Source organism: Urocampus carinirostris, chromosome 12 (genome assembly GCF_059441175.1).
Source record: "Urocampus carinirostris isolate Australia breed hairy pipefish chromosome 12, RoL_Ucar_1.0, whole genome shotgun sequence".
NCBI lineage: Eukaryota > Metazoa > Chordata > Actinopteri > Syngnathiformes > Syngnathidae > Urocampus > Urocampus carinirostris.
The window spans coordinates 21,082,259-21,109,209 of NC_142360.1; the positions used below are offsets into that span (position 1 = coordinate 21,082,259).

The window sequence follows — 26,951 nt, forward strand, 5'->3', positions numbered from 1 at the left end:
CAAGCCTGCACAAAATTTAGTAATTTTATTCATATTTAGTTTTTCTTGTCTTTTATTAGCATATTTGGTATTGGAGTAATCCAAAAGTAATTGAAAATAATCCAGTTAAAGTAACCCTACCCAACCCTGTTTACAAACAAGTTATTTGGGCAATGCGTATTAAATGATGTTGTTTATAATCAGATTCCTTGTTATAAATACATAGAAATTTAACGTTTTTTCCCTATGGAATTCTAAAATTTATTTTTCTTCTAAATTTATTTAAAACAAGTTGTTTTGCCAGCTTTCATTAAACGTTGTTTATAATCAGGCAGCAATGAGGACAGCAAAGTAGACTTTTACGGCCAGGGAAGGGGTCCTTCGGCTTTGTCCAAAAGAAGTTAGCAGCGGCTACTTTAAGTAACACTGGTTTGCTTGTCCTTCAATTTAACGATTTCACAAAAATAACCGCATTCAAACCATTGAAAACATATCTGGGGACAAGAGAAGGAACCGACGCTCACCATGATAACATCTGCTGGTAAGTGGTGAGGACTTAAAACGATTGTCGCTAGCTTTAAGTTAAGCTAGCCTCCATTGATTTAGCTGAGTCACATAGATCGCTGTTTGCTGTCAATTAGCATAAAGCCTCAAAAACTCTTTGGCAATTGTTAATTATTGTATTTTAATATGTCACAAGAATGTATACATTTAGATGTAACGCCACGCTTTGGGAATGCAGGATTGGGTGATTGTAAAAACTGCCACATTGTCTGATCGTCCAGATTTGTTACCGATTGATACACGCAATGGCTTATTTGGGAAACTATTATTGACGCTTGTCGTCCACAGTATCAAACTGTATCATTTTACATCACATCGAATGCACACTATAAAGGGAAAATCTTATAAAGTGTGACGGAACGGCAAATGATATTAACCAGAGCATCTTTGTTGCAGTTTGATTACTTCATACTCAAGTTCATTATAAAACTCTTGCTAATGTTTTTGACATTTAAATGTTGCAACTTTAATGTCTTCCAGCGGGAATTATTTCCCTCCTCGATGAGGAGGAACCACAGTTAAAGGTAGGACACTTTTTACAGACCTGTATTGAGTTTATACCTTTAAATAAACAAGATCACTGTTGAAGAACTCTTGAATTCCGTGTACAGGTGTTTGCACTGCAGAAGCTTGACCACCTAGTCAATGACTTCTGGGCTGAAATTTCAGGATCTGTTGACAAAATGTAAGTGGCAAAATTGTATTTCTTATAATTGATATTCTGGGTGAGACGGATTACTTCAACTACTTAATTAAGAGGTCCAGGTTTTTATGATTGAGTTAAGATCCAACTGTGGCAACATACAGTAGGTATACGCTATCAAAGTTGTGTGGCACTAAGTAAAATTTCTGTTGCAACATTGTAATTGTGAATTTTAAATCCTAGGTTTTGAGACCCCGTAATAAGATACTGTATTCAATTTAAACACCAAGTACAGTAGAGCATTTGAAATGTATTGTCATTGAATACAACATTGTGTACATTGTTTACAATTGAGATTTGACGTGGCACTGCAGGATTAACATGTACCAGTAATGATGACTTAAAAGATGAAGAAAAAATTGAAAAAAGAATGTTAGAGAGATAGGATAGGTTATTCTTACAGAGCAGAAGCTGCAGACTGGCCCAAATTGTATGTGTTTCAGAAAATCGTGCAATCGCATTAGCAGCAACGTTTGCATTAATAAGAGTAAAGAAATAAAATGTCAATACAAATTGTATCATGGCCAAAGCTAAAACAAAAGTAGTTGTAATTAGTTCTATGTACCTAAATCAAATTTAACTATTCTATTAACCGGTATACATAAAGAGTAATTTATTTTTCCTTCTCATGTTTTTCACATGCAGCGAGGTTCTATATGAAGACGAGACGTTCCGAAACCGAGAATTTGCCGCATTGGTGGCCTCTAAGGTCTTTTATCATCTTGGTGCTTTTGAGGAATCTCTCAATTATGCCCTTGGTGCTGGGGACCTCTTCAATGTTACTGATGACACTGAATATGTGGAGACCATCATTGGTGAGTGGAAAAAAAAATTCCACTACCTTTTATCTTTTTTTAATATTTAATCATGATGGTGGTTGGTTGCTCTTACCAAGATGACAACTGTCAAAAAATGCCGTTTCCTCCTGCCAGCCAAATGCATTGATCATTACACCAAGTTGCGAGTGGAAAATGCTGAGATGCCAGAGGAAGAAGAGAAAAAGGTTATTGACCCCCGCCTAGAAGGCATTGTCAACAAGATGTTCCAGCGCTGCCTCAATGACCACAAGTACAAGCAAGCTATTGGCATTGCCTTAGAAACTCGCCGCCTAAACATGTTTGAGAGGACCATTTTAGAATCGGTAATGCCCATTTTTAATTCTAATGAAAGATACAAGTTGTGTTATTCACTACCAAATCAAATGTGAATTCTATTCTCCCACTTTCTCTACGTCAGAATGATGTCAGTGGGCTTCTTGCCTACAGTCTGAAGGTATGCATGTCCCTCATGCAAAACAAGAAGTTCCGCAACGAGGTGCTGAGGGTTCTGGTGAAGCTCTACATGAACCTGGAGAGGCCAGATTTCATTAATGTTTGTCAGGTAAATACAAATGTTCTCTATAACTGTATTCCGAAACGCTTCCACTAAAATATGCTGCTTTTTTCCTTTTCATAGTGTCTGATTTTCTTGGATGATCCCCAAGCTGTCAGTGACATCTTGGAAAAGTTGGTGAAGGAGGACAACCTGCTGATGGCCTACCAGATCTGCTTTGATCTGTATGAAAGCGCCAGCCAGCAGTTCCTCTCCTCTGTCATCCAAAACCTGCGAACTGTCGGAACACCAATTCCATCTGTTCCTGGTTCCACAAATACAGGCACAGTGTCCACTTCAGATAAAAACGTGTAAGCATGAGTTTAATGAAGCACGAGTTTGGATAAAAATGAAAGAATGTACTGTCGGGCTGCAGGATTAACCGAAATCTAATAGATATTTCAATGTGACATAGTGCGATTGTGTATTCGCAAGACACAGCGTTCACTCAAGGATTTATAAGTCCTTTGTTTTTCGGGTGATTGAGTAGTATTTGCCCAACCAGGATTGTCTCAGTTCGGGTTTTAACAGTGCTGGCTAATTAAAAGTTTTCAAGCAGCACGCCTAACACCCTTGTGTGAGCAGACAGCAACCCTTACAAAGCTGTTTAATTAAGTTTAAAGCATGTCACTAATATAAAGCCATTGATACAATAGTGTGGTCAAAAATGACCCCATGTGTTGTTATTCTTCAAAATCTTAAAAAAATATAATAATAATTTGCAATATTTTTTTTTCAAATTATTCTTCATAGTATATGTTTGACATCATGCTGTTAGTATTTAATTTAATTCTAATCTAATCACAATTCTAATGTTTAATGTTTTGTTGCCTAAAGTGTATATTATTTTTTTAAACAATTTTTTTAAAACCCTAGTGATGCAATGGAGACAGAAGAAAAAGCCGGCAGTTCTCCTGCGGGAAAACTTGCAGACACGGTAAAGTATATTTGTGTGTACGTGTACAGAAACACATAATTGGCCAACAACTAATCACGCTTTTTATTACTTTTCTAGAAAGAAGAGCCCAAAGACCAGAATGCCAAGATGATTAAAATCCTCAGTGGGGAGATGGCCATCGAGTTGCATTTGCAGTTCCTCATTCGAAATAACAACACAGATTTGATGATTCTTAAAAACACAAAGGTAAAAAACACATATGAAAAATGAAATCAATAAACAAATGTATTTTTTGGTTTGAACAAATTTATTTACACTAATAACAGAAAACAATCTTGACAATCTCAACAGCAATCAAGCACATTCACAATATTATATTTTAATATGACGTTTAACAGCAAACACAATGTGAGGTTTTAACAACCCTTTGCGAAAAAATTAATAGCAATCAAGCATATTCACAATTTCGTTATATAAACATCTTTGTTAGTGTCAATAGATCCGTGTATGCTTCTTTACTGTACCTCAATTGTACGTGTATGTCTATCATTGCAAAAATTGCAATCTGTTTATCTGAGGTGATAAAAGTCTGATGTCATAATCAGGCAACACAGCCGATACCTGAAGTACCCACCCTACGACACAACAAAGCGATATTCAAATTGTTTGCCAGGACTATTTAATATTGATTTTCTGTCAACTATGTTCATTAATAATTGGAGCCTTATGTGAAATTTTCAAAATATATTTCCAGTGCCCTAAAGCAGACTTGTTGTGGAGAAAATGTTGATGATATTTATTTATTTTTTAATATAATTCTCAATTTAAATCCCCATGTCATTACAGGATGCGGTTCGAAATTCAGTGTGTCACACGGCCACTGTCATAGCCAACTCTTTCATGCACACTGGTACCACAAGTGACCAGTTCCTCCGGTCAGTATTTCTCACAGAGATCATTGTTTCCATACACAAGTAGTGACATTTCTCTGTGATATTTTGTTTTCATTGCAGAGAAAACCTTGAATGGCTCGCCAGAGCTACTAATTGGGCAAAATTCACCGCTACGGCAAGCCTTGGTGTCATTCACAAGGTCAGTCAAATCCACTTGACAGTGATTAATAGACCCAAACAAAACCGGATTTGTAGAGCATAACATAAAATCTGTTTCTTAAGGGTCATGAAAAAGAAGCCCTTCAATTAATGGCCACATACCTACCGAAAGACACCTCTCCAGGCTCCGCCTACCAAGAGGGTGGAGGTCTTTATGCTCTGGGCCTAATTCATGCTAATCATGGCGGAGAAATCATCGATTACCTGCTTGGTCAGCTCAAAAATGCCAGCAATGATGTAAGATGTTCTCTCAATCATGGAACATCCATAACCCGTGTTTGAAGTCATGGTATTCATACCATCCGGCATGTCTTTTGATATCATTATTTATTTGTTCCCACAATAGATAGTTCGCCATGGGGGTGCTCTTGGTCTTGGTTTGGCTGCTTTGGGGACTGCCAGACAGGATGTGTATGATCTCCTCAAGTCCAATCTGTACCAAGATGATGCGGTTACCGGTTTGTGAAATATTCTTTTTTGTCTTATTGAGATATAATAACAGTTAATTTGAGATGTTAAGCCAGAGCCGGGGTCGGGAACCCTATTGTCTCAAAGAGCCACGAAAGAAAATGTTTCAATATTGTTTTTGAATGAGGCACGCTATTTAGACAAGACAAGATGTCCAAAAGCTAATTTTCGTAGAAAGCAGACATCACTTTCGCAATTGTATTTTGATGCATCATACTGCTACTTTTATTTCTTATTACCTGCCTTAAAGGTGGATAAGCGCTTCCGCCGCTAATGGTAGAAACGCAGTGTGACTCCATTACAATAGTCAATTTAACCTCATGAGCCAGATGTATTAATGAAAAGTCACACCTGGCTTGCGAGCGGTTTGTTCCCGACTCCTGCCCCAGAGTATGGATCATGTCAGGAGTTGGCTATTATGACTGTGCTTGCAGGCGAGGCTGCCGGCTTGGCCTTGGGTCTCGTCATGCTCGGCTCCAAATCGGCTCAGGCCATTGAGGACATGGTGGGCTATGCGCAGGAAACCCAACATGAAAAAATCCTTCGTGGCCTGGCGGTTGGCATCGCTATGGTCATGTATGGGCGCATGGAAGAAGCTGACGCCCTCATTGAGAGTCTGTGCAGGGACAAAGTAAAGCCAATATGTTTTCCCTATTAAGAAAATGTGTTTTTATCAAATTGTACCAGCAAAAAAATTTGAAAATATTATTTTCCTTATCCCACCTTAAGGACCCGATTCTACGGAGGTCTGGTATGTACACTGTGGGCATGGCTTACTGTGGCTCTGGGAACAACAAAGCCATCCGACGCCTGCTACATGTCGCTGTGAGACTTTATTTTGTTGGTCTAGTTGACTAAGTTTTTGTCTGATACTTTGTCACATTTTGTGTAATTATATTATAATAATCAGGAAAAAACGTATTATTAATCAAATCAATCACTGTTGACACTTTATTTTACATTTCAAAATTTGCAAGTCAGATTTAGCAGATTTAAAGTTCTCAGCAATGCTATGAATCTGCCCTCTAGATGGCACAATTTGCATTATTGTATAAATGGAATGCAGCTATAAAGTATTTGCTTTTGAAGGTTTCTTTAGATTAGAATTATGTATTGTATTATGTTTGTGTATTAGCAAAATGACTAAGTCCTTTATTTCAAGGTGAGTGACGTAAATGATGATGTCAGAAGGGCAGCTGTCGAGTCGATTGGCTTCATCTTGTTCAGGTAAGGAGCAGGTGGAATAACTAAAAAGTCCTACATTTTTAGCTCTATGGCTAGGATCTTGACTCGGCCTCTTGGCTGAGAGCAAGTGTCTCGGCCCCTTCGCTTTATAGCGTATTATGATTTGACCGATAATGGATGAAGAATATAGAACAATAAACCTTACAAAATCATCATCCTAAGTTGGTCAGTTAAAACAAGTCCTATACAAAATGTTATTACAAATTCCTATATAGCCAAAACCAGAAACGATTAAGTGATTGATTAGTTTACATAACTGTTGCTACAAAAGTTTCGACATCAAGTCAAAGAAAAAACACTCTGAGGGATGACACAATCAGGTTTAGCAACTTGTTTTATTGAGTATGTTTGAGGTTTTTAGTAATCCATTTTCTTTCATGTTCATAGCCATGTCATCAAAATACCATTTGAAGATTTTAATTATAATTTAAAAGTAATTAGCTACTTATAATAGACTGAGATGGCTTTACTACAGAATAATACTCAAGGTTAAAAGCATTTTTGTCTGTATTTAACAAAATGTAAAACCTGCAAGATTTTATTTTGACGTTTTAACCCCTCAAAAGTAGTTTTTATTTTTATTTTCAGCTCAAGTGTTTTGTGACTTCAATTGAAAAAACTTGAAATTTCATATCTTTTATGTGCATTGGATAGGCATTTAAAGTAGATGGGTAACTGTTACATTTAAGGTCCTGTTTTCCCTACAACTTAAGAGAAAACAAATTTTGGCTGATTACATAAAATGATAAATTGCATTATTTAGCAATTTTTGTACTGTAACAATTAAAATTACGGGGTCATCCCCCTGGTCAAGTTTATTTTTGAGGAAAATATGCTAATATTTCTTAGTCAAACACAGTCCATCAATCCAGCCCTGGAAATTGGTAATTGTGCAGTCATTTTGTTTGTTTTTTTATTTTGAAAACAAAAAAAATCAGCGCAATCCAACCACTTCCCTGTGCTATCATTTTGATTTACTGAAGCCTCAAAGGCGGCTCACATATTGTTCGTGCTTAGGGTCACATATGTCAGCAAAGTGCGTCGGGTCTAACACAACAACAGCTTCGGATGACTCGGCAGGTTCTTGGCATTTCAACGGACTTTGGTGGTTTACTACCCCAATGCCGTTCCTCATGCCTCTCTTCATAAACAGTTTGGAGTTTTCAGCCATTGAAGATCCGAACGAAATACTTGTCAGTGTCTGACTAAAGTTTGAGGCCTTTGGATTTCTGTCCGTCCGTTGACGTGTGCAGGTCTTATAATTACAAGTAATATAGCGTGTGAAAGCTTCTCGAAAGGTCCTGTTGAAAAGCGTGTAAACCAACGGGTTGATACCAGACGATATGTAACCCACCCAGACAAAGATTTCCATCAGTCGGGAAATGACGTTGACATCGCAGCTGGTACAAAGCACAGAGGTGACATTGGTGATGAAGAAGGGACACCACATGACTACAAACAGAAGGAAGACGATGCCCAGCACCTTTGAGGCACGCTGCTCATTGCTTAGATTCTGCATAGACTTCTTCCCCATTGTGGACATTCTGCGAAAGGGAATTTCACTAATGCTAAGTGCATTTGTTGTGCCTACGTTGGGATTTTCTTGCATGTGACAAAACTTGTCCAGCGCATGAAACTGGTCAACTTTATTAGCAGTCCTAGGATGTTCCCTTTGGAATACTGTAGACACCATTGGGTAGCTGAACCGCTGAATCACCTTTGACCTGAGCAAATAAACTTTTTTGCGCAGCACATGGACTGTTAGAAGATAGATGACCATCATTATTATCAAAGGAATGAAGAACGCTGCCATGGAGCCAAACATGATGAATTCCCTGAAGGTGTCCGTTTTGAGCTGGCATGTGTGGTTGCTGTTGAAGGTGACATTGTTTCCCGGGTGGTAGTTGTGGAGACCCTTGATTGGAATTGGCATCGCTATACCTGGAGAAGGATAGAAGATATGTACATGTTTAATTTTATTTATTTGACTAGAGGTTTGCCATACCAGTTTACCTGGTCCACATCATGTCCCTCCAAATGTACAAAGAATGTGACTGTTTATGCAGCATTGCTTTTATTTAATCCGGCCTGTGTTTATGAGCCTATAAACCAGGTCTGCCATGCATCTTATGTCAAAGCTTTCCAATACATGGCTAGAGCTTGAAATTTGTTGCCCATTGATAAACGAGTGAGTAGAAAGCCCGGTGAAGCGAAAGAAAGTGTAAAGTGATATGCTTACAAATGGATATAAGCCACACCAGTGCAATCTTCACCATTGCCTTGGATCTGGATTTGTTCTGGCTGTGCTGTATGGGCTTCTTGATGGCAATGTAGCGATCCAGTGAGATAGCACACAGGTGAATGATGGATGCAGTTGAAAACAGCACATCCAGGAAGAGCCAAATAGGGCAGATGAAGTCTGCTAAAGGCCAACCAGAATCTGCAGAAGTAGTAGGGTTTAGATTGGGGCGCAACCAGAATTTGAATAAATAGTTGAGAACACATTGGAAATTTAAGTGTAAAAGCTTCACTTTCCACTTGTAGCAGGAGACCTCTAGATATGTTTTGGGTTTAAAAACTACCTAGTCTTGCAGTAGAACCTATGCTACCCTGCTAAATTCTGTTTCTGATGATTAAAGTGTAAATGTTATGGAAAGAGTTATGATAATAAGCTGTTAATTGTGTTAAAAACTCTTCATCAACAGTAATGTCTTAGAGCTCTACAAGATTAATTTTTACCACTTCCACGCATTTGAGTTTAGTTTCAGAGATAACTTTTTCTTCCTAAAATTCAGTATGTCATTTTGTTAGATTATAGTACATGGAAAGGGAACCCCCCGCCCAGCACCTAGTTAGTTTTGTACAGGTTTTGGCTCTTAAAGTTCTTGCTTTTTTTATCTCTTGTCTTTTGAGTTGTATCTCTAACGTAATAGAAAATGTTACCCTGGGACTGGGTCTGAGAGTCCTAGAAGCTACGAATTAAAATGTTCACTTACTGTAGAGGACAGTGACAAGGGCAATCGGCATCACCAGGAGCCCCACCAGTAAATCAGCCATAGCTAGTGACATCAGGAAGTAGTTGGTGGCGTTCTGCAGTTTCCTTTCGAGCGACACCGCAAGGATGACCAAGATGTTGCCACCAATGGTGGGAATTATGACCATAATAATGAGCAGAGCAGCCCACTTTAACTGAACTTCAGAAATGTCTGAAAGTGAGCCATTGTCTTCCAGTGAAGCCATGTCTGACTGGGAGATTTTGCTGTGAAGGTTCCAGTGGGTCTTCTTGTTAGTTTTGGCTCTGATTTCTGTGGTTTTGGAGCTCTGGTCAGCATTGTCACTGATTGCCACTGAGAAGGGCAGGCGGGTGCGTCAAAAAGCTTAAGGACAGTGCATTGCATGCCCCATACCCTTGAGAATTGAACTATTATTTGAAAAACAAAAAAATCTGGATGGTTTTGGAAAATTAAAAAAAATTTCCTGCGTTGTTAATCCAGAGATGTGAAATAATTCCCAGTGACACCAGCTGGAGTCCTCATGCTCCCTTTTTTCCGGAAGTTTATACAATCCACCCTTTTTACCTGCAAGGGAAAACGACTGTGTCATAATTTCATCAGAAAATATATCTCAAGAGAGTGGGTTGTTAAAATGTGATTTACTTTGGAAGGAAATGGCTTTCCTTTTAAATCAAATGTGTAAAAGGTGTCTTGGACTCTAACTCATTAAGCAGGAAAAGTGTAAAAGAATATTTTATATGTGCCTAAAACTATCACTCTTAACTTAACTCTTATCAATAAAACATGATAAATTTAAAAATAGAATTCATCCTTACCTTTCTTGAATTGCTCATCCACGTTTCAACTCTTGAGGTCCCTATCCAAAAAGACTCGGAACAACGCAGAACTCTTCTTTAAAACCCTCCCATGTGAGAACATAAGAAAATTCTCTTCTCGTCTTTGATTGGTTTTCTGTCCAAAATGTCTGGCTTTGCATCACCACGTAGGGCTTCGGATTTCGAACTTTCATATGTTGTGCCTTCTGCCTTCTTCTTTCCTTCTGGCAGCCCTGCCTCAAAAGAGCCGGCAATCTAGCGTTCTTTCTCCTCTCTCTCTCTACCCCCACCCCTTCCCTTAATCTTGGGGAATCATTCTCAGTGCATAACATGAATGTCTTTGTGGAAGGCACGTGCCAGTGATTCCTGGGGGGTCATTTCTTATACAGAGTTGCCCACTGTTTAGGTTTGTCATTTACTCATTTGTTCTCCGTTAGATGTTACACAAACACTGGCAGTGTATAGACTGAAGTGTTAATGCATTTCCCAGTGTATATGTTGACCTCTATTTAAACATGATTTGAAATTCCGTTGTCACCGTTTTGATGACTGAAGCCTCAAAGGTCTTGCAGTCAATTTTAAAGGCAGATGTGTGCTATTAAAATAAGAAAAATACTTAGCAGATGGTGAATGATCATTTTTCAGACACAGAAATGTGAAAACAGTCACCGATCCGTGTTCCCTTACATGTCCTTAAAGGGTAGTCAACGCTCTATCCGCTTTAGCCCCCTCAAAAAATTCTTATACATGCAGCGCTCGCTTATAAAGGCCATCCTATATCACAACACTGCAAGTTTTTTTCTGTCTGTATTTGAATGATAATGTGCCACAATCAGGAAGCGTGTTCAAAGATCTTATCGGTGAAGTATTGTCACAAACACATTGATCATATGTTTTTCTGCAGCTTGGATTTACTGTTTGACGTTCCTTCCAAATGCCTGGGATATGTAGAGTGCAGGGGCGATTAGACCACAGCTGTATCAACTGCCGCCACTTCACTTAATACATTTGCAGCAACACCGTGATTTAGCGCCTAATTAAACAAGCCAATGATACATTCAGAGGGCATAACAGGTGTTATTGGAGGACGCCATCTGAGTACTAGAATAGAACCCTTTATCTGTTTTAAATTGAATCAAAGCTTGTTTAGGTCTGTCACTGAGCACCACGTGAATTAAACTTGATCCTCTTGTGTGTTTGAACTGAACTCGAGAGTCCAGAGTCGTTTGCAGCTAGCATAGTGTTTAAAGCACGCTCAAACTCGGCGACAATTAAAAATAATCCCAGAATTATTTGAGGGATCATAAAGTTGACTACCCTCAGTTTCCACAACTTACAGTAGGGGGTTCTTGTTAAAAAATAAGGTAAAATAATTGTCCATCCAATTTAAATTCTTAAACGTGTAACAGGATTTGCAAATTAACATCATATTTAGTGTTTTCTTAACACCAAACATAGTATTTCATTTTTTTCCCCCGTCATGGTTGTGTACAGAAACAAATTCCTTCTTTTTGAAAGATGGCTCAGAACAGACGTTCCCTAACACGGCCAGATCTACAGTCTGGCTGCAGGCGTTTGTGTGTAATCCCTAAAACGTGTCTTTAAAAAGAATCTTGCTGCCAGACTTTCTGTTGAACACTTAATTCTAAAAAGATGTGTTTAGAGGTTTTTTTTTTTTTTTTTTGAGAATTGATCATGTATGTAAAGACAATGATGCTAACAATGTCTTATGCCTGTTGGAAAACAGATTCAAGCAATTTGTTAAAAAAAAATAATGTATGTAATAAATATATATATATATATATATATATATATATATATATATATATATATATATATATATATATATATATATATATATATATATATATATATATATATTTTTTTTTTTTTTTTTTTTTCCAAGGTTAACATTTTCAAATTTCGTAGAAAATCCAGATGACCTCACACAAGTTCTTTTGAACCGGGTTGTCCCAGGTTTTCTTTGGGGATACCTTGTTCTAGCAGGCACTAGCTCTCTTACTACCTTTTTTTTACTTCCCTTTTCAGGACTCCAGAGCAGTGTCCCAGTGTTGTGTCCCTTTTGTCTGAAAGCTACAACCCTCATGTCCGCTGCGGCGCTGCAATGGCTTTGGGCATCTGCTGCGCTGGAACCGGAAACAAGGTTAGCCGCTTTGATGGATTGAAAATAAGTTTGCATTTTCAACATGAACAATATGAGAAACATTTTCACTCAAACCTGTTTTCAAACAAAAATTTTATATTTCATACCAATGTAATCAAAGTAAACCTCAAATTCTCAAACATCTAGGGGGTCTTTGGGCTTTCAAGGAAATTAGATTTATTTTGTAAAAAGAAACAGTTATAAAAGGACTGGCTGAGTTTGTATACAATTCTGCCAAAGCTTATTAGTCCCTTTTTATTGGAAGAGTAATGGTGTTGTGCTGAGAGAAGTAGGTCACCTATTTATAGGAATCCATTATTTTGTTCTAATTTATACAAATTGTCAATGCAACATTTTATGCAAAAAGGCTTATTCTGTTTATTGGATGTTATTTGATGTCTTTATTTTACTTACAGTATTTTATAAACAGTCAAATCGTTCCACACCTTAATTTAATCTGTGACATAACTACTCTCAGCCTTACTTGACCGTTTCAAAGGAGTATGCGATTTGGAATTCAACTTACCTTACTTAACCTTACTGAGCTACAGTATTCATATTAAACCCATGTAAAAGTATTTCTTAAAGTATGTAATTATCTCTGTAAATAATAAGTACTGTAAATTCAAAAAGCTATTTTGAAGGTTAAGTTGAAAGTTTTGTTTTTATAAAAGAAATTATTATTAATTGTATGTGTATACGGCAACAAAATGTAATCTGAATTCACGGAAAGATTGTACAATTTTAGAATTGATTTTCCTTTTAATGATATTTTTTTAAAAAAATCTCGATTATAGTTAAGAAAATAATACAATAATGGATATGTTTTATCACTGTATCCAATTTTGTCTTTTTAGATAGTTTAAAATTATTTTTACGTAAATAGATGAATATGGAAAAAATATATAAATGAGAAACATTATCACCTATCTGAATTTAGTTTTTTTACTTTTACATTTTTTAAATTGATTTTCAGGTTCAAATTTCTATCAGTTTTTGTTGCTATGTACATAATCTTTAGTTTAAATTATTGTTTTTGTCAGATCTTCTTTTTGAATAGTTAAAGGAAGACTACAATGCAAATTGGTTACAGTGTTTAATGAATTCCAATTCATATTTATGAAATCATAAACCAAAAAGTTTTTTCTTGTGGTCAAATGACTTAGAAGACGAGAGTAGTGTTATGTCGTGAACTTTCGTTTTCACCTTGACAGAACGCTGCCACTGCCTTCCTCCAAACTTGTCCGTAAATGTGTACGGCTCTGAATGCTCAATGAGCTGCAGGGTGAGAACAAGAAAATCATCTCCGTCTCGATAAGATTAGATAGCGGGTGGCTGTCCGGGAATATGGTCGTCCGAGGCAACCAGATATGAACACCGCAAATCTAATTAATTAGTATTGTCTTGTTTCCTCTGGTAATAATGTTTGAGTTGCACACATGTTTGTTTCCCTTTTTGCACTGTGCAAAAATTGCATATATAAAATGTTCCGTTTTGCAAGCCTTTTTTAACGTGTAAGTAAATGCGTTGAATCTGAAAAAAAAAATAATTCCATTTGGTGGCACTGATTTCTGCAGGAGGCCATCAATCTGTTGGAGCCTATGACCAACGACCCGGTGAACTACGTGAGACAGGGCGCGCTCATTGCCTCTGCGCTCATCATGATCCAGCAAACTGAAGTCACCTGCCCCAAGGTCTGTTTTATTTTTTACTAGATTTTTCGGACTATAAGGCCCACCTAAAAAACACAATTTGGTCAGAAACTTTAAAGTGCTTGGTATGCAAAATCATGGATTATTTCTGTGCAGAAAGAAAACTTAAATACTGTATTTTCCGGACTAGAATGCACACTTTAAACCCCAAATTGGCCAGAAATTTTAAAGTGTGCCTTGTAAGCCTTATATACACTGCTGAATACCGCAGATAAGATTGCAAATGCATATAATCATCATTGGTATGCGTTACTGTACAAGGTTTTACGGTAGACGTTTTTGAGCAATGATTGATCTAACCAACAAACATTACAAAATATGCAATGGGAATCAAACCAGAGTAGTGGTTGAGTGTGCTTCCACTTAACCACTAGATTACCAGTGGTACACACAAGGCATTAGCAACAAAGGGAGCAAGTGTGTCATTAGAAATACAAAGGGAAGAATCATGTGCAAGTGTAAAATAACTTGTCCTAGCTTAACTTGACACGTGCCCCGTGAGTACCTAAAGTACTGTCACAGACAGTTAAGAAATAACAGAAACATTTTAAGAGACTCCCATACTGTACTGCATTTTTTTGGTTTATAGGCAATGATCATCTTCAAAATTTATTTCCAAAACACTGGGGTTTTTGACAGTATTACTACATTTTTTTAAGATGGACATTTTTTAATCAGCATTTTACTTCTAACCCCTGTCACCATTGTTTGTTAAGGTATAACCTTAATCAAAGTAACATGATATTTTATGACGTGTTTACTATCAGAGTGGAGGAAATGCCGGCTTAGTTATTAGGTTTTAAACCATAGCGTACTCATAGTTTCTCGCCTTCAATGCAAGAAATATATGGAAAGCTACAGATTGGACATTAACACATTTTTGCCTTTTGTCCGCAGGTGAATCAATTCCGACAGCTATATGCCAAGGTGATCAATGACAAGCATGACGATGTTATGGCCAAATTTGGTGCCATCTTGGCCCAGGGTATCCTTGATGCAGGTTAGTGTTATTGTGATAAGCTGCATTTTTAAAGAAACATATAAAAATCAGTCTTTCTAATTACCTTTTTATCAGCAAATGTATCCATTCTTTCACCTACCCTAACAATGAGCGGCGCAAATCTGCAAACTTTGGCATGTAAATACTGAATGGCCGCAATCTGTTTCACTCTTTGTTGTGGTATGCGAGACGGCCTTTTCAGTGGAATTGACACTAACAAGCACTGTTAACAGCAGTCAGTGGTTTGGATGAGCGTCTGCTCATTTGAGTTCTTCCGGCAAGCAGTATAAGCAATTTTGACCACCCGTAATGCACAACTCCGGAACACATAGCATTAAGCATCATTAGCAGCTGGAGTTTTAGCACCGCTTTGCTCCGCTTTCGGCCATGTGGCCCCTAAGTATCCCGTCGCTAATTGTTTGTTTGATTCCCTACTGTGGATTTTGGATTAATCGTAAGTGAGCTCTGAGTTTCGCACTCAGACCGACACGAAAATCATACAACTTTGATTAAATTGAAGACTTTGATTAAAGCTGTTGCCAATTGTCTTTTGCAATGTTTTATGCTCAAGAAGAATGCTGCGGGAACCAGGTTTCAGTCATTTCACTTAAATAAAAAAATAGTCATTATATATAAAAAAAATGTTTTAAAAAATATGTATAACACCCAAAAAAATTATATGTATATATAAAACAATATAAAATACCACGAGCTGTGCTCTGCACTCTTTTGTTTATTCACATTTCCCAATCCCATCGCTATGCCCCTCAGCCATCCCTTTTGTTTTTCGGTGTTGACAATGGCCACCAGCCAAGTCATACATCAAAAGGTGCAATCATCAACGTGCCACGGTGACCTCGCTGTGAGAGTGTCCAGACAATCCTTTCCCGCCAAGATCGTTTTTCACGCTAGCGACGGGGATTCCGCCCGTTTTTGGGACACGGGGCATTGTGGCACCTGGAAGTTAAACACACATTTCTTCTTTCAGACACTCGTAAGCACATATTTTGTTGTGTAATTCTGGGAACTTTAGCAATACCGCATTTTCCGGACTAGAAGTCGCAGGTTTTTTCATAGTTTGGCCTGGGGTGAGACTTATACTCCGGTGAGACTTATCTGTGAAATTATTGACACATTATTACCGGGTATTTCATTCCACATGTTATGAGTTTGCTCTAGGCCTATGTTGACAATTTCAACCTCGCCATGTTGTGCAGAAAAACAGTCGAATACGTACAAACTTACTCAGCCTGTTGCTCTTTTATTTTAAATTGCCTTTCAAGATGACTTATATGTTTTTGGTGTTTGGTTTTATAAATACATCTCCCAAATGCGACTTATATTCCGGTTCAACTTATGTATAGTATTTTTTCTTCTTAATTATGATTTTTTTGGGGGGAGGCTGGTGCTACTTATACCCCGGAGCGACTTACAGCCCAATACATTCGGCAATTGAGATACATTTGTCTGGTGGACTATGTCTGTTTCATAATCAGAGACTTTACTGATAAAACGATGAAATGTTTCATGTACTTTTTATATTCTTATTTTTCATATCTGCTCTGTTTATTTGCACTTTAACTTAAGAAAAAACATTTTGATGGCATTATGGTGTAATAGTCAGTTGTCTGTAACAGTCTATGGTCTGTGCAGCCCTTCAAGACACCTTGTGATAAAGGGCTATACAAATAAACATGACTTGACTTCATCTCATAGCACGGCGGCGCAGTGGTTAGCACGTGTGCGGCACAGTTCTAAGGTCTTGGGAACCTCCTGTGTGGATTCAAATCCAGCTACCGGACTTCTTGTGCGGAGTTTGTATGTCCTCCCCGTGCTTGCGTTGGTTTCCTCCGGACACTCCGGTTTCCTCCCACATTCCAAAGACATGCATTTCAGGTGGATTGGCTGGTCCAAATTTTCCCTAGGTGTGAATGTGCGAGTGAGTTGTCTGTCCCTGTGTGCCCTGCGATTGGCTGGCAACCAGTTCAGGGTGTCCCCTGCCCACTGCCTGATGATTGCTGGGATGGGCTCCAGCACCCCCGCGACCCTACTGAGGATAAGCGGTGCAGCTAATGACTTGACTTGACATTACAAAAATATAGTAGCCGCTTTGCAAGCCTCGTGGCTCTAGGGTGACCGGGTCCCCAAGCTTGGAGATCTCAGTTGGCCATCTTAGTACCCGCGTGACCACCCCCACCACCTGATACTCTACCTCTTGTGCTCCTACAAACCCTCTTCCCTCCTTTTAACTCCAATCCCCTACATGCGCCTTCTGATTGGATAAGCGATCGGGGCGGAGCCACTAAAGCAGGAACCTTTGACATCCAAAACGGTTTGTTACAATATGCCAGTCCTCTTCTTTGAAGTTAGATAATATTTTCCCATTGGGAAAAAAAAATAGTTTGACAAGTCTTATTGGTATATTAGAGATCTCGGCATACTTGGAATCTGAGAACTCACTGGTCAAGTGTTCTTAAACTGCTTGCTACATTTAAAGAGATTTTCAAGCAGCTCTGGGGAGTATTTTGGTTAGCAGATTGGAATAGTGTAACTCTTGTTCAATTACGTTTTTCCAACTCTAATTCAAATGGTTGACCTCACCTCAAAAAGGGACTAACCTCTATTGTCTTGGCTGATTTCAGTTGGGATGAGATGACCAACTCCCTTGAACTTTTGTCTGTTCAACATGACACATTCATCCTGGTTGCCTCCTATCCGTCCTTCCTGAAAGCTTTCCTTGCCTCCGATTTTTTTAAAAATCACTATTGTTTGTTTCTGGTAAACGAGGGCCATCCGCTCAACCTTTCTCACTTTCTGGCATTTTCAGGGCTGGGTGCCGATTAGCAAGTTTAAAAATTTAATCTGACCATCAATCCCATTACAAGATGGGCTGAGGTATCTAAAACATTTGGGCGATTACTACAAATCAGGGCTGTGGGAGTCAAATAAAAAAAATTCTTCAAGCCAAGGGCTAGACTGCTGGAATGACATTTTTTCTAATATAATTTCATTAAAGAAATATTAAATCTAATTGAACTTACTGAAAACCTAGCATTTATTGCAATATGATCAGATAAATAAAGCAATAATTTTCTTATTGAGAAGTCGGTAATCTTTAATTTTTAACAGGTAGAAACGACTAATTTCCTCGATACTGAAAATACTAATAGTTTGTTTTAGCAAAAGTGGGATAAATTGATTTCAAAGAGAAGAATGATCAGTTTTATTTTATTCACTCACCTGAAATATTTTTAAGACATAATCAGAGTTAAATGCTGTAAAAGTGCAAATATCTATTCACCATAAGACATTTTATCAATCGAAAAGTAAAAAAAAAACATGATTCCTGTTGTATGATACTCTTAACGTATTTAGATCATCTCAATACTCTTGCGGGCCTGATGTAATTTGACTTATGTGCTCTAAGTCATGGTTGTCCAAACTACTAGGTGGCATATTCTACATATTTTAAATTTATTACTTTGGGTCAACTTTGCCTAAGATTAGAAATAATTACACAATTGAACTCATGCAGATTATATTGGTTTTATTTTAAGGAGATTATGGTTTCTGATTTGTGATCATTTCTCACTAAATCATCACTTTTTTAAAACTTCAATTTTTGTTCTTTACAAATTATATTTGTCTTTTACAATTTTTATGTGGCCCTCTTTGGAAGATGTCTCAACACCTCTAAATGATTGAGGGTGCATTTTTTTCTTTTAATCTCTATTTTATTTAATGTATTCATTTTATTTTTGCAAATAAATAAATATTTATTTTTGGACCAGCTAGCAGACATAACATGCAAGGATGTGGCATGAGTGATTTAATGCAGGATGTTACAAACAATTGCATTCTTATCTTTTTGTGTGGCCTTCATTTCAGATTGTCTTCAAGCCACATAGTCACGTGTACTTCACATTAACCTCTCACCCGCTCAATCTTGTGCTTAGTTTCAAACCTTTGGTCCACATACTGCCTTAAAGCACAATTGCATTTTGGTAGTAGGAATGTCTCCCGCTTTGGGCCCCCCACAATCCAAATTTATCAACTTGAAGGATCACATTGTATCATCTCTCTTTATGAGGGGATTGTAACACTTGGTGTGGACATTTGTCATCATTGTGCTAACTCATTGCTTTTTAATTTGTCCAAATTAAACCTCGTGTTTATATTTCCACACACACTCATCAACAAAACAATTCTCCCAAGTTTTGCTCTTTTATGATACGCAATTGTTAAAGGATGTGGCAGATTTCATTGTTTTGATGCACTCGTTAAACCTTAATTAAGTGTTTTGTGTGTTGTAGGTGGCCGAAACGTGACCATCTCGCTTCAGTCCCGGACAGGACACACACACATGCCGTCGGTCGTGGGCCTGCTCGTTTTCACCCAGTTCTGGTTTTGGTTCCCCTTGTCCCACTTCTTGTCTTTGGCTTTCACACCCACCGCCATCATCGGCCTTAATAAGGACCTCAAGGTACTGACTCGGTCATCTTAATTCCCTTTTGAGGTTCTAGACCAGAGGTCGGCAAATAGTCCGGCGAGCTATATTCGGCCTACTCTTGTCTCCAGTGTGCCCCTCTAGAAAATTGTTTTTGAGGCCATGCATGGGCAAACTATAACACATACGGCGCACTATCATCTTTAACTCAATTAATGCAATAATGTTTAACTACTTTTTCAGAAGCATTGTCTCTGAGTGTTATATGGCCACGTGTGGCCGCATATGGCCCCCTGGAAGCTGAAGAAAACCCAAATTACCTGGCCTTTGGGGTTTGATCTTGCAGCTGTTCTCATCCGAACGACAGGGATGAGAGAACCACGGGCTTTGCAAGCCTCGTGGCTCTAGGGTGACCGGGTCCCAAGCTTGGAGATCTCAGTTGGCCATCTTAGTACCCGCGTGACCACCCGCACCGCCTGATACTCTACCTCTTGTGCTCCTACAAACCCTCTTCCCTCCTTTTAACTCCAATCCCCTACATGCGCCTTCTGATTGGATAAGCAATTGGGAGGAGCCACTAAAGCAGGAACATTAGTGATATAAAATCATGTTTACGATTAAGAGAACACAAAAAGCTTAGTTAACTTGTTTTTGAGAGGAATGTTCAGGGGAGACTAAAATATTAGCACTTGTTATAACTTTTCCGTCAATCAGGCGCATGTGTTTGTGATTGAGAGAGAGCAGAAAAAGCACCCTAAAGTGGAAGCGATTAGCTTTCGTACCATAATATAAGTCTATCTGGCTCCAAAACAGAAGTGCCCAGACTTTTCCATTCGCCAGCTTTGTTGAAATTTCCATGCGTGTTTTGTTTTCAGTTAATTTAAGTCATGTTGGTTGTATTGACATTTTTATTTGTTTATTGTAAAAAAAAACATGTTTAAGTTTTTACGTACGTTTTATACAATACTCTACTAATCCTCATTTTATTTCTTGCACTGTTATTTTTTAGTTTAGGTAAAACATTATGTATGTCAGTTGTGTTGAAATTGTAATTTATTTACGGTATTAGGTTTTAGGGAGCTATTAAAGTTTTATTTAAATTTAGAACAAATATATTTCGTTTGTAACATTAAAAAAATATTTTTTCCTCATTGATTGCTAATGGATTGATTTTGCTGTATTGGCAGACCTAAAAAAAAAAAAAAAAAAAACTTTTTCCCCCTGGCCCCGCCCCTCTAATTTTTTAATCTCTATGTGGCCTGACACTCTTTTCTTGAGTGTGAAATGAGTGTTGCCCAACAGTCTTTAGAATCTGTAAATAAGAAATATCGCAAGCGGTCATCATCATCACGTGGAAATGTTGTGATGAGCTGAGGATATTTGTCTTTGCTGCATGAGTCAAAGCTGCGGGTCTGCTTTAAGTCTGAGTGCGACCTTAACACTTCAACAAACAACACCATCATTAAACTCCACCACAGATGAGATCCGTCATGTTGTGACTAGCGTGTAGTATGTCCTGGAAAGGAACACTAACCATTAGAGAGCCAAGTAGCAGAAAGGGAGTACACAGCGTATTGGTGATTTCTTCTGAAGTAAACACACTTGGAAATACCCTAGAGTTCAGTGTCTTACCTCTCACAACGTTGTTATCAATGACAATAAAGACGATTCAATTTTAAAATATGTGCCAATTTTGTTCAGATGCCCAAAGTGCAGTATCGCTCCAGCTGTAAACCTTCCACCTTTGCCTACCCGCCTGCTTTGGAGGTTCCCAAGGAGAAGGAAAAAGAAAAGGTGAGGCAAGAGGAACTTGGCTCATTCATTACAAGATTGTCAAACTAATTTTTGCCAAGGGCCACATCGACGTAACGGCTGTCCTCAAAGGACTTGATGTTACTTAGAAATGTAACGAAATGGTGATATAAATGTAACTACTACTTCTTGTAACGTTACCTTGAATTTATTAAATACTGAAGTCAAACCTAACAGCCGCATTGAAAAAAAATTAACTACACTCAGGGTTCGTATGGGTGCTTGAAATCCTCAAAAATGTTTGGATTTTATTGTTGTTTTCAAAGATTGAAAAGTGCTTGAATTTTGGGTGATGTGCTTGAAAACGTTTCTCAATAAGTCTGTTAATGAAAAGAACTTCCTGCAACTGAAACTGTGAGCTACATATTACTGTAATTTTTACCCAACACATATATGGGCAGAAATTCGTCTAAATAAATATTCACACAAGTATTGTTCAGATCCACAAATATATTTGCGATTTACTCAAGTATATTTGGGGTTTTGAAAGTCCTTAAATAGTGTTTGAATTAGGTTACGTAAAATGTCTACAAACCCTGTATATGGTCTTATAAATTAAATACAGTGATACCTCTACACCTATGCTAGGTTAAATTTGCGATATGAGATGTTTTCCGAGCTAAACATTTGCAGACAAGCAAAAGAAAATACAGGCTACATTAATTTCCAGACGTTACCACTAGAAAACAGGCATTAAAGTAATTTTATTTTATGACTGTATTTTCATGTCCAATCACTATTTGAATATCTGATCAGGGGGATGTGTTTCATGGCTATTTTGGGTTAACTTGAATGCTATTGGTAGGCCGGTAAAGTATTAATTGTTTTTTAGTGATTTTGTATGGGGGAAAATTTGCTCAAGATGCGAGCAATTCTAGACACGAGCACAATCTAGAAACGAATGAATGTTAAATTTAGGGGTATTACTTTACAGCGAAATAACATTCTTTTAGGATCATATATTTCTAAATTTCACTCATCGATGCGGATAGACTGGCGTGCAGTGGCGCAATCAACATGCATTATGGGAAATGTGGTTTTTGATTGAAGCACTTTTGTGACCAGTTTATTTTCAGACAGTCAGACATTTTAGCTCTTGCGGACCACATAAAACGATTTGCCAGGCCACATTTGGCCTGCAGGCCATGAGTTTGACACATCTGCCTTTTTGCCTTGGAATATTTGACATCTGTGTTTTTGTGTTCCTGACAGGTTTCCACCGCTGTTCTCTCCATCACAGCTAAAGCAAAGAAAAAGGAGAAGGAAAAGAAGGAAAAGGAAGAGGAGAAGATGGAAGTGGTGAGTGCCATTTTCTGCATCCAGAATAGGCAGCTGGAAAAGGAGAGAAAAACCACTTTCTTTTTTTCCTGAAATGCATAGAGTGCCAATGACAGCTTTTGACACTTTGGGACTTAGCTATGTGACGGCACCGTGACAGACGACAGTATACCTTAGTAAACACTGCTAGTGACCATCTCCTCCGACTCCCTTATCCAGTTTGAAAATGTTCACAGAGCAAGGGTAAAATGATTAACACAGACCTAGAGCGCCCTCCTTCTGGTTAGTGTAAATATAACAGTTGAAATTACAAAATACAGGTCATAAAAAATTGAAACTCAATGATATAATGTGTTACATATCAGTCTCACTGGAGTATAAGTCACACCCCTGGCCAAGCTGACTGATAGGAAAATACAGTAATTACTTACATATTTTTTATTTTTGGAAGTACTTATTCGACTTATTTTCTGACTAATTCTTATACTGATTTTTTTGTGTGTAGTAGGGAAAAAAACGTTATTTGGGAGGAGAGGAATTTTTTTAATCAGAGATTTTCTTTTGGAAAACCCGATTTGGCCCCTCCTCATCCAGACCTCAGCTCTGGTGGCCCCCAAAGAAAGTTAAGTTTGAGACCCCTGCTGCCGAGTGAAAAAATAAATCCTGTGACAACTCATGGCTCGCGAGTCAGATACGGCTATTTTCATTGGTACTGTTGGCTCTGAGATAAGATCATAGATACTTAAATTGGTTCCATCGCGTTCTCAACTAGATAAGCACAGGGTCTAATCTGGTGCTCAAAAAGCTGACACAGCGCTAATTGAATAGATGGTTCGGTCCACATTTCTTCTTTTACCAACCCCTTTTTTCACTCTATATGCATCACCACTCTTATCTTGCAGCCACTCCTCAAAGGCACATCTCTTCTCTGTCACAGCCTCTGAGACCACATCATTCCACCATTCACTTCCTTTCCTAATACCTCGACCAACTTTTCTCAATCCACACACTCCCTTCGCACTCTTCAACACTGCCTCTTTAAACCACTTCCATTCCATTTCCACACACTCCACTTCTCTTTTACGAATCCGTTCATACTCTTCCCCTACCCTCTTTAAACTCTCCTCCTTTTCAGCCTTATTCAACTGACATTTTCACCTCTATCTTCACACTCTTCCTATAACTAGCCCTCCACAAGCCATCTATTCTCAGTTTTCCTTCCTTATTTAATCCTACCACTGCTTAATAATTTGTGTGTTATAGCTAGATCTGTGTATTTACATGTAACAAACACTTAACGAAAGTACATATTTACAGGTTCTTATTCACACCAGATTTCTCTTTTCAATGGTACTGGGTAAATTGAAAAATTGGCTTTGGAAGTCCTTAGAGTGCTTTAATTTGGTCATGAAAAAGGTGTACAAACCTCGCATACAGGCCAACTAAGCAGCGGTTGAGACAAAGAAAAAAAATACTCAGGATGGGTTTGTCTGTGTGTGGCCACAGGAGGTGCAGGAGGGCGAGAAGGAGAAGGAAAAGGAAAAAGAAAAGAAGGACGAGGAGAAAGAGAAGAAGAAGGAAGCAGAGCCCAACTTCCAGCTGCTGGAGAACCCGGCCAGAGTCATGCCAGCCCAGCTCAAAGTCCTCAACATGCCCGAAACGTGTCGCTATCAACCCTTCAAGCAGGTAACGGGCTGAAAGTGCCCAGTCCAATTTGTTGCTGCCCGTCGCCATTCGTGAACGTAGAATTCAAAAAGATGAGCCAAAAATGTCAATGTTAGACCTTGCCACCTTTGCATTAAGTAACACAATTTTTGCCACTTTGACCCTTTTTACAGGTCTACTGAAAATTAAGCTATATAAATGTAACTAAAGAAAGCTTGAACCCTCAAGAGTACGCTTTTAGCCCATACAATTGTTGAGTAAATAACAGTTGAACATTGCGAAGTTTCTTGAAAATACTTGCATCCGAAAAAACATCTGCGAAAAACTATTTTTGTTAAAAGAAGCATTTCAAGCAGAACTTGTTATATCTTCAATATCTAAACAATGCTTTCTACAAACACAGGGGCACTTTGCTTGCAAAATAGCATTTTATTACAAGAACACTTGTACATGAACAGCTTTGCAGGAACTTTTTAGTGCCCGATGTTTGTGGTGTTGGATTACACAATTTTGGTCATCATGGTGATGGCGTTCCTGCAGACGTGCACGAAACATCATCCCTCCTGCCCCAACGATGATGAAAGGACTTCATCATACTTTTTAGAAGGAAAACAAGCTATGTTGAAGTGTCTGCTTGTCCTTATCCATTTATTCGTTTGTCTTACCTCACTGCCTACTCGGCCCCCTACACACTGTCAATCGCTGGGCACAGGAAGCAAACTAAGAAGTGAGGGCTTCCTTGATGTGTGGTCAAAGATCTTATCAAAGCCACTTTTTCCACTTCTATAATGATGATTTATTATTTTTAAACCATTCCCAGATGCCTGATTCTTTGAGTTTCGCCGATTCCTTCATAATAATTTTTTTTTTTAAAAATAAAACGTAAAATATATATATTTTTACGTTTTGGCACTCAGGGACAATACTTCTGAAAACATTTAGAAGTTATGGCTCTGAATGAGTCAAGGATGCTCCATGGTCTAATTTGAATCTTTTTCGTGGTATTTCTTTTTCAGTTTTAGGTATTTTTTGATTTGGTGCCAATTTTTGCCAAAAAGTGATTACTACATACTGGTTTTCCAAACCAACCAGCAATAAGTGTCTAAGGGGTTGTCCTGGTTTGATTGGCTCCTTGTAAGGCTTTGTTTTGTCGTTGGGAGGAAGTGATGACTTTTATAGAGCTGGCTCGACATCTGCTCCATGTTCGCTGCACTGCAGAATTAAACACGTACATCGGTTAGCTTTCATTCATGAAGAGCGATTTGCACCAAGGACACGGACTTCATTCACACACACATTTATTCTGGACCACACAGGTCAATATTTCAGCAGCATTTCCACAAAAGATCTCACTTCATCAAGTGGAAACATTTCCTGCCGAGGCCTTATTGCTTTTGGGAAATTTGAATGGGTTTTCAGCTCACAATTATCTCAATATGTTGCTAAATGGTCTATACACTGGGGGAATCCCTTTAACACAACACGTGAGGCGGCTCAGATACAGGCGGTGATCGCATCTTCTGGTTGAAAGAAATTTTCTCGTGCTTTCGTTGGAGGCCTTGTGACTGTAATGTCCGAAATGCGTGTTTTGACCTCAAAAGGGTTGCATGGGGTAAGTGTGCCTGCCGCCGTTTTGGCGTGCGTTCCTTCTTTGCTTTCGCCTCCTTTTAGGTAAACAATTGTGGTTTTTCGTTCGTGTTCCGCCGCGTGTGTCGGGTCTGCCGAGGGTTTCTTGTTGCTTGTTGACTGCCCTCCGTGTGTTGTATGGCCGGCTAGGTTGACGTTAGCACCGCTTTTGCCATGCCCCTGGGTTTATTCCTGGTAGGCTTTGCATTTGTCACCGTTGCTGGTTTTTTCGTTGTTGATTCCCGGTTACCTTGGCTGCTCACAGCCTTTTTTTTTTTTTTTTTTTTTTTGCCCCGCCTCTCAATTTTTCCTGCCTGCGGCCGCTATTCAGTATTCTGTCCCGGTCTGCGGCTCTCCTTGTTAATACTGTATGTACAGATTTTATGCATAAAACATGTCCTATTTGCTCACATTTTGTTGATTCAATCATGTAGGCATACCTTTTAACATCCTTTTTCACTTGTTTAGCTGCACACAGGCGGCATCATCATCATGAAGGACACCAGCGAGGAAGAGGAGGAGCTGGTGGAGCCCGTATCGGCCCACGGTCCCAAAATCGAGGAGGAGGAGCAAGAGCCCGAACCCCCCGAGCCCTTTGAGTACATCGATGAATAGATTGATAACAGATATGTGAATTTATTTTGTCTTTTTTTTTTTCTCCCCCCACTTACACTTTTTGCTTTTCTCACTCTGGCTGAGTAGGAAACTGATTTTACATGTTGTATTTGATTATGTCAATCTAATAAACAGACATATAGACAAGCCACCAGTGTTGGGTGTGTTAATGAGAAAAGGTTACACTTACTACTTATAATTGAAGTAATTGCCTTAACCTCCAGGTTACAGGAACTGACAAGGTAGCGGGTTTCTCTTATTTAAAATGACCATATTGGGGCGGCAGTAGCTCAGGAGGTAGATCGCTCGTCTTGCGATCAAGGGATCACAGTTAGAATCCCGGCTCGTCTGTGTTACATGTCGAAGTGTCCTTGGGTAAGACACTGAACCCCTAATACCCCCAATAAGCAGGTTAGCGTCTTACATGGCTGCAATACAAGGCCGCTATTGGGAAATTTGGAGC

The 26,951-nt window shown here is 38.6% G+C and overlaps 2 protein-coding genes across 2 annotated transcripts; one reads left to right on the forward strand and one right to left on the reverse strand.

Annotated features, from left to right (window-relative positions):
- Nucleotides 1-338: 338 nt before the first annotated feature.
- Nucleotides 339-26,635, forward strand: psmd1 (proteasome 26S subunit, non-ATPase 1). The gene is made up of 24 exons (XM_088348938.1): nt 339-520; nt 1,024-1,067; nt 1,155-1,228; nt 1,892-2,061; nt 2,179-2,387; nt 2,483-2,626; nt 2,702-2,928; nt 3,494-3,554; nt 3,633-3,761; nt 4,362-4,450; nt 4,529-4,607; nt 4,691-4,864; nt 4,974-5,085; nt 5,530-5,726; nt 5,825-5,920; nt 6,258-6,322; nt 12,219-12,333; nt 13,911-14,027; nt 14,943-15,045; nt 19,359-19,528; nt 21,194-21,286; nt 22,517-22,603; nt 24,089-24,268; nt 26,342-26,635. Exons 1-24 carry the CDS (start codon nt 505-507, stop codon nt 26,486-26,488), a joined length of 2,898 nt encoding a protein of 965 aa, XP_088205064.1. The 5' UTR covers nt 339-504; the 3' UTR covers nt 26,489-26,635.
- On the reverse strand, nt 6,990-10,373 carry htr2b (5-hydroxytryptamine (serotonin) receptor 2B, G protein-coupled). The gene is made up of 4 exons (XM_088348939.1): nt 10,170-10,373; nt 9,337-9,918; nt 8,580-8,780; nt 6,990-8,281 (listed from the first exon to the last, which is right to left on the reverse strand). Exons 2-4 carry the CDS (start codon nt 9,578-9,580, stop codon nt 7,326-7,328), a joined length of 1,401 nt encoding a protein of 466 aa, XP_088205065.1. The 5' UTR covers nt 9,581-9,918; nt 10,170-10,373; the 3' UTR covers nt 6,990-7,325.
- Nucleotides 26,636-26,951: the final 316 nt, after the last annotated feature.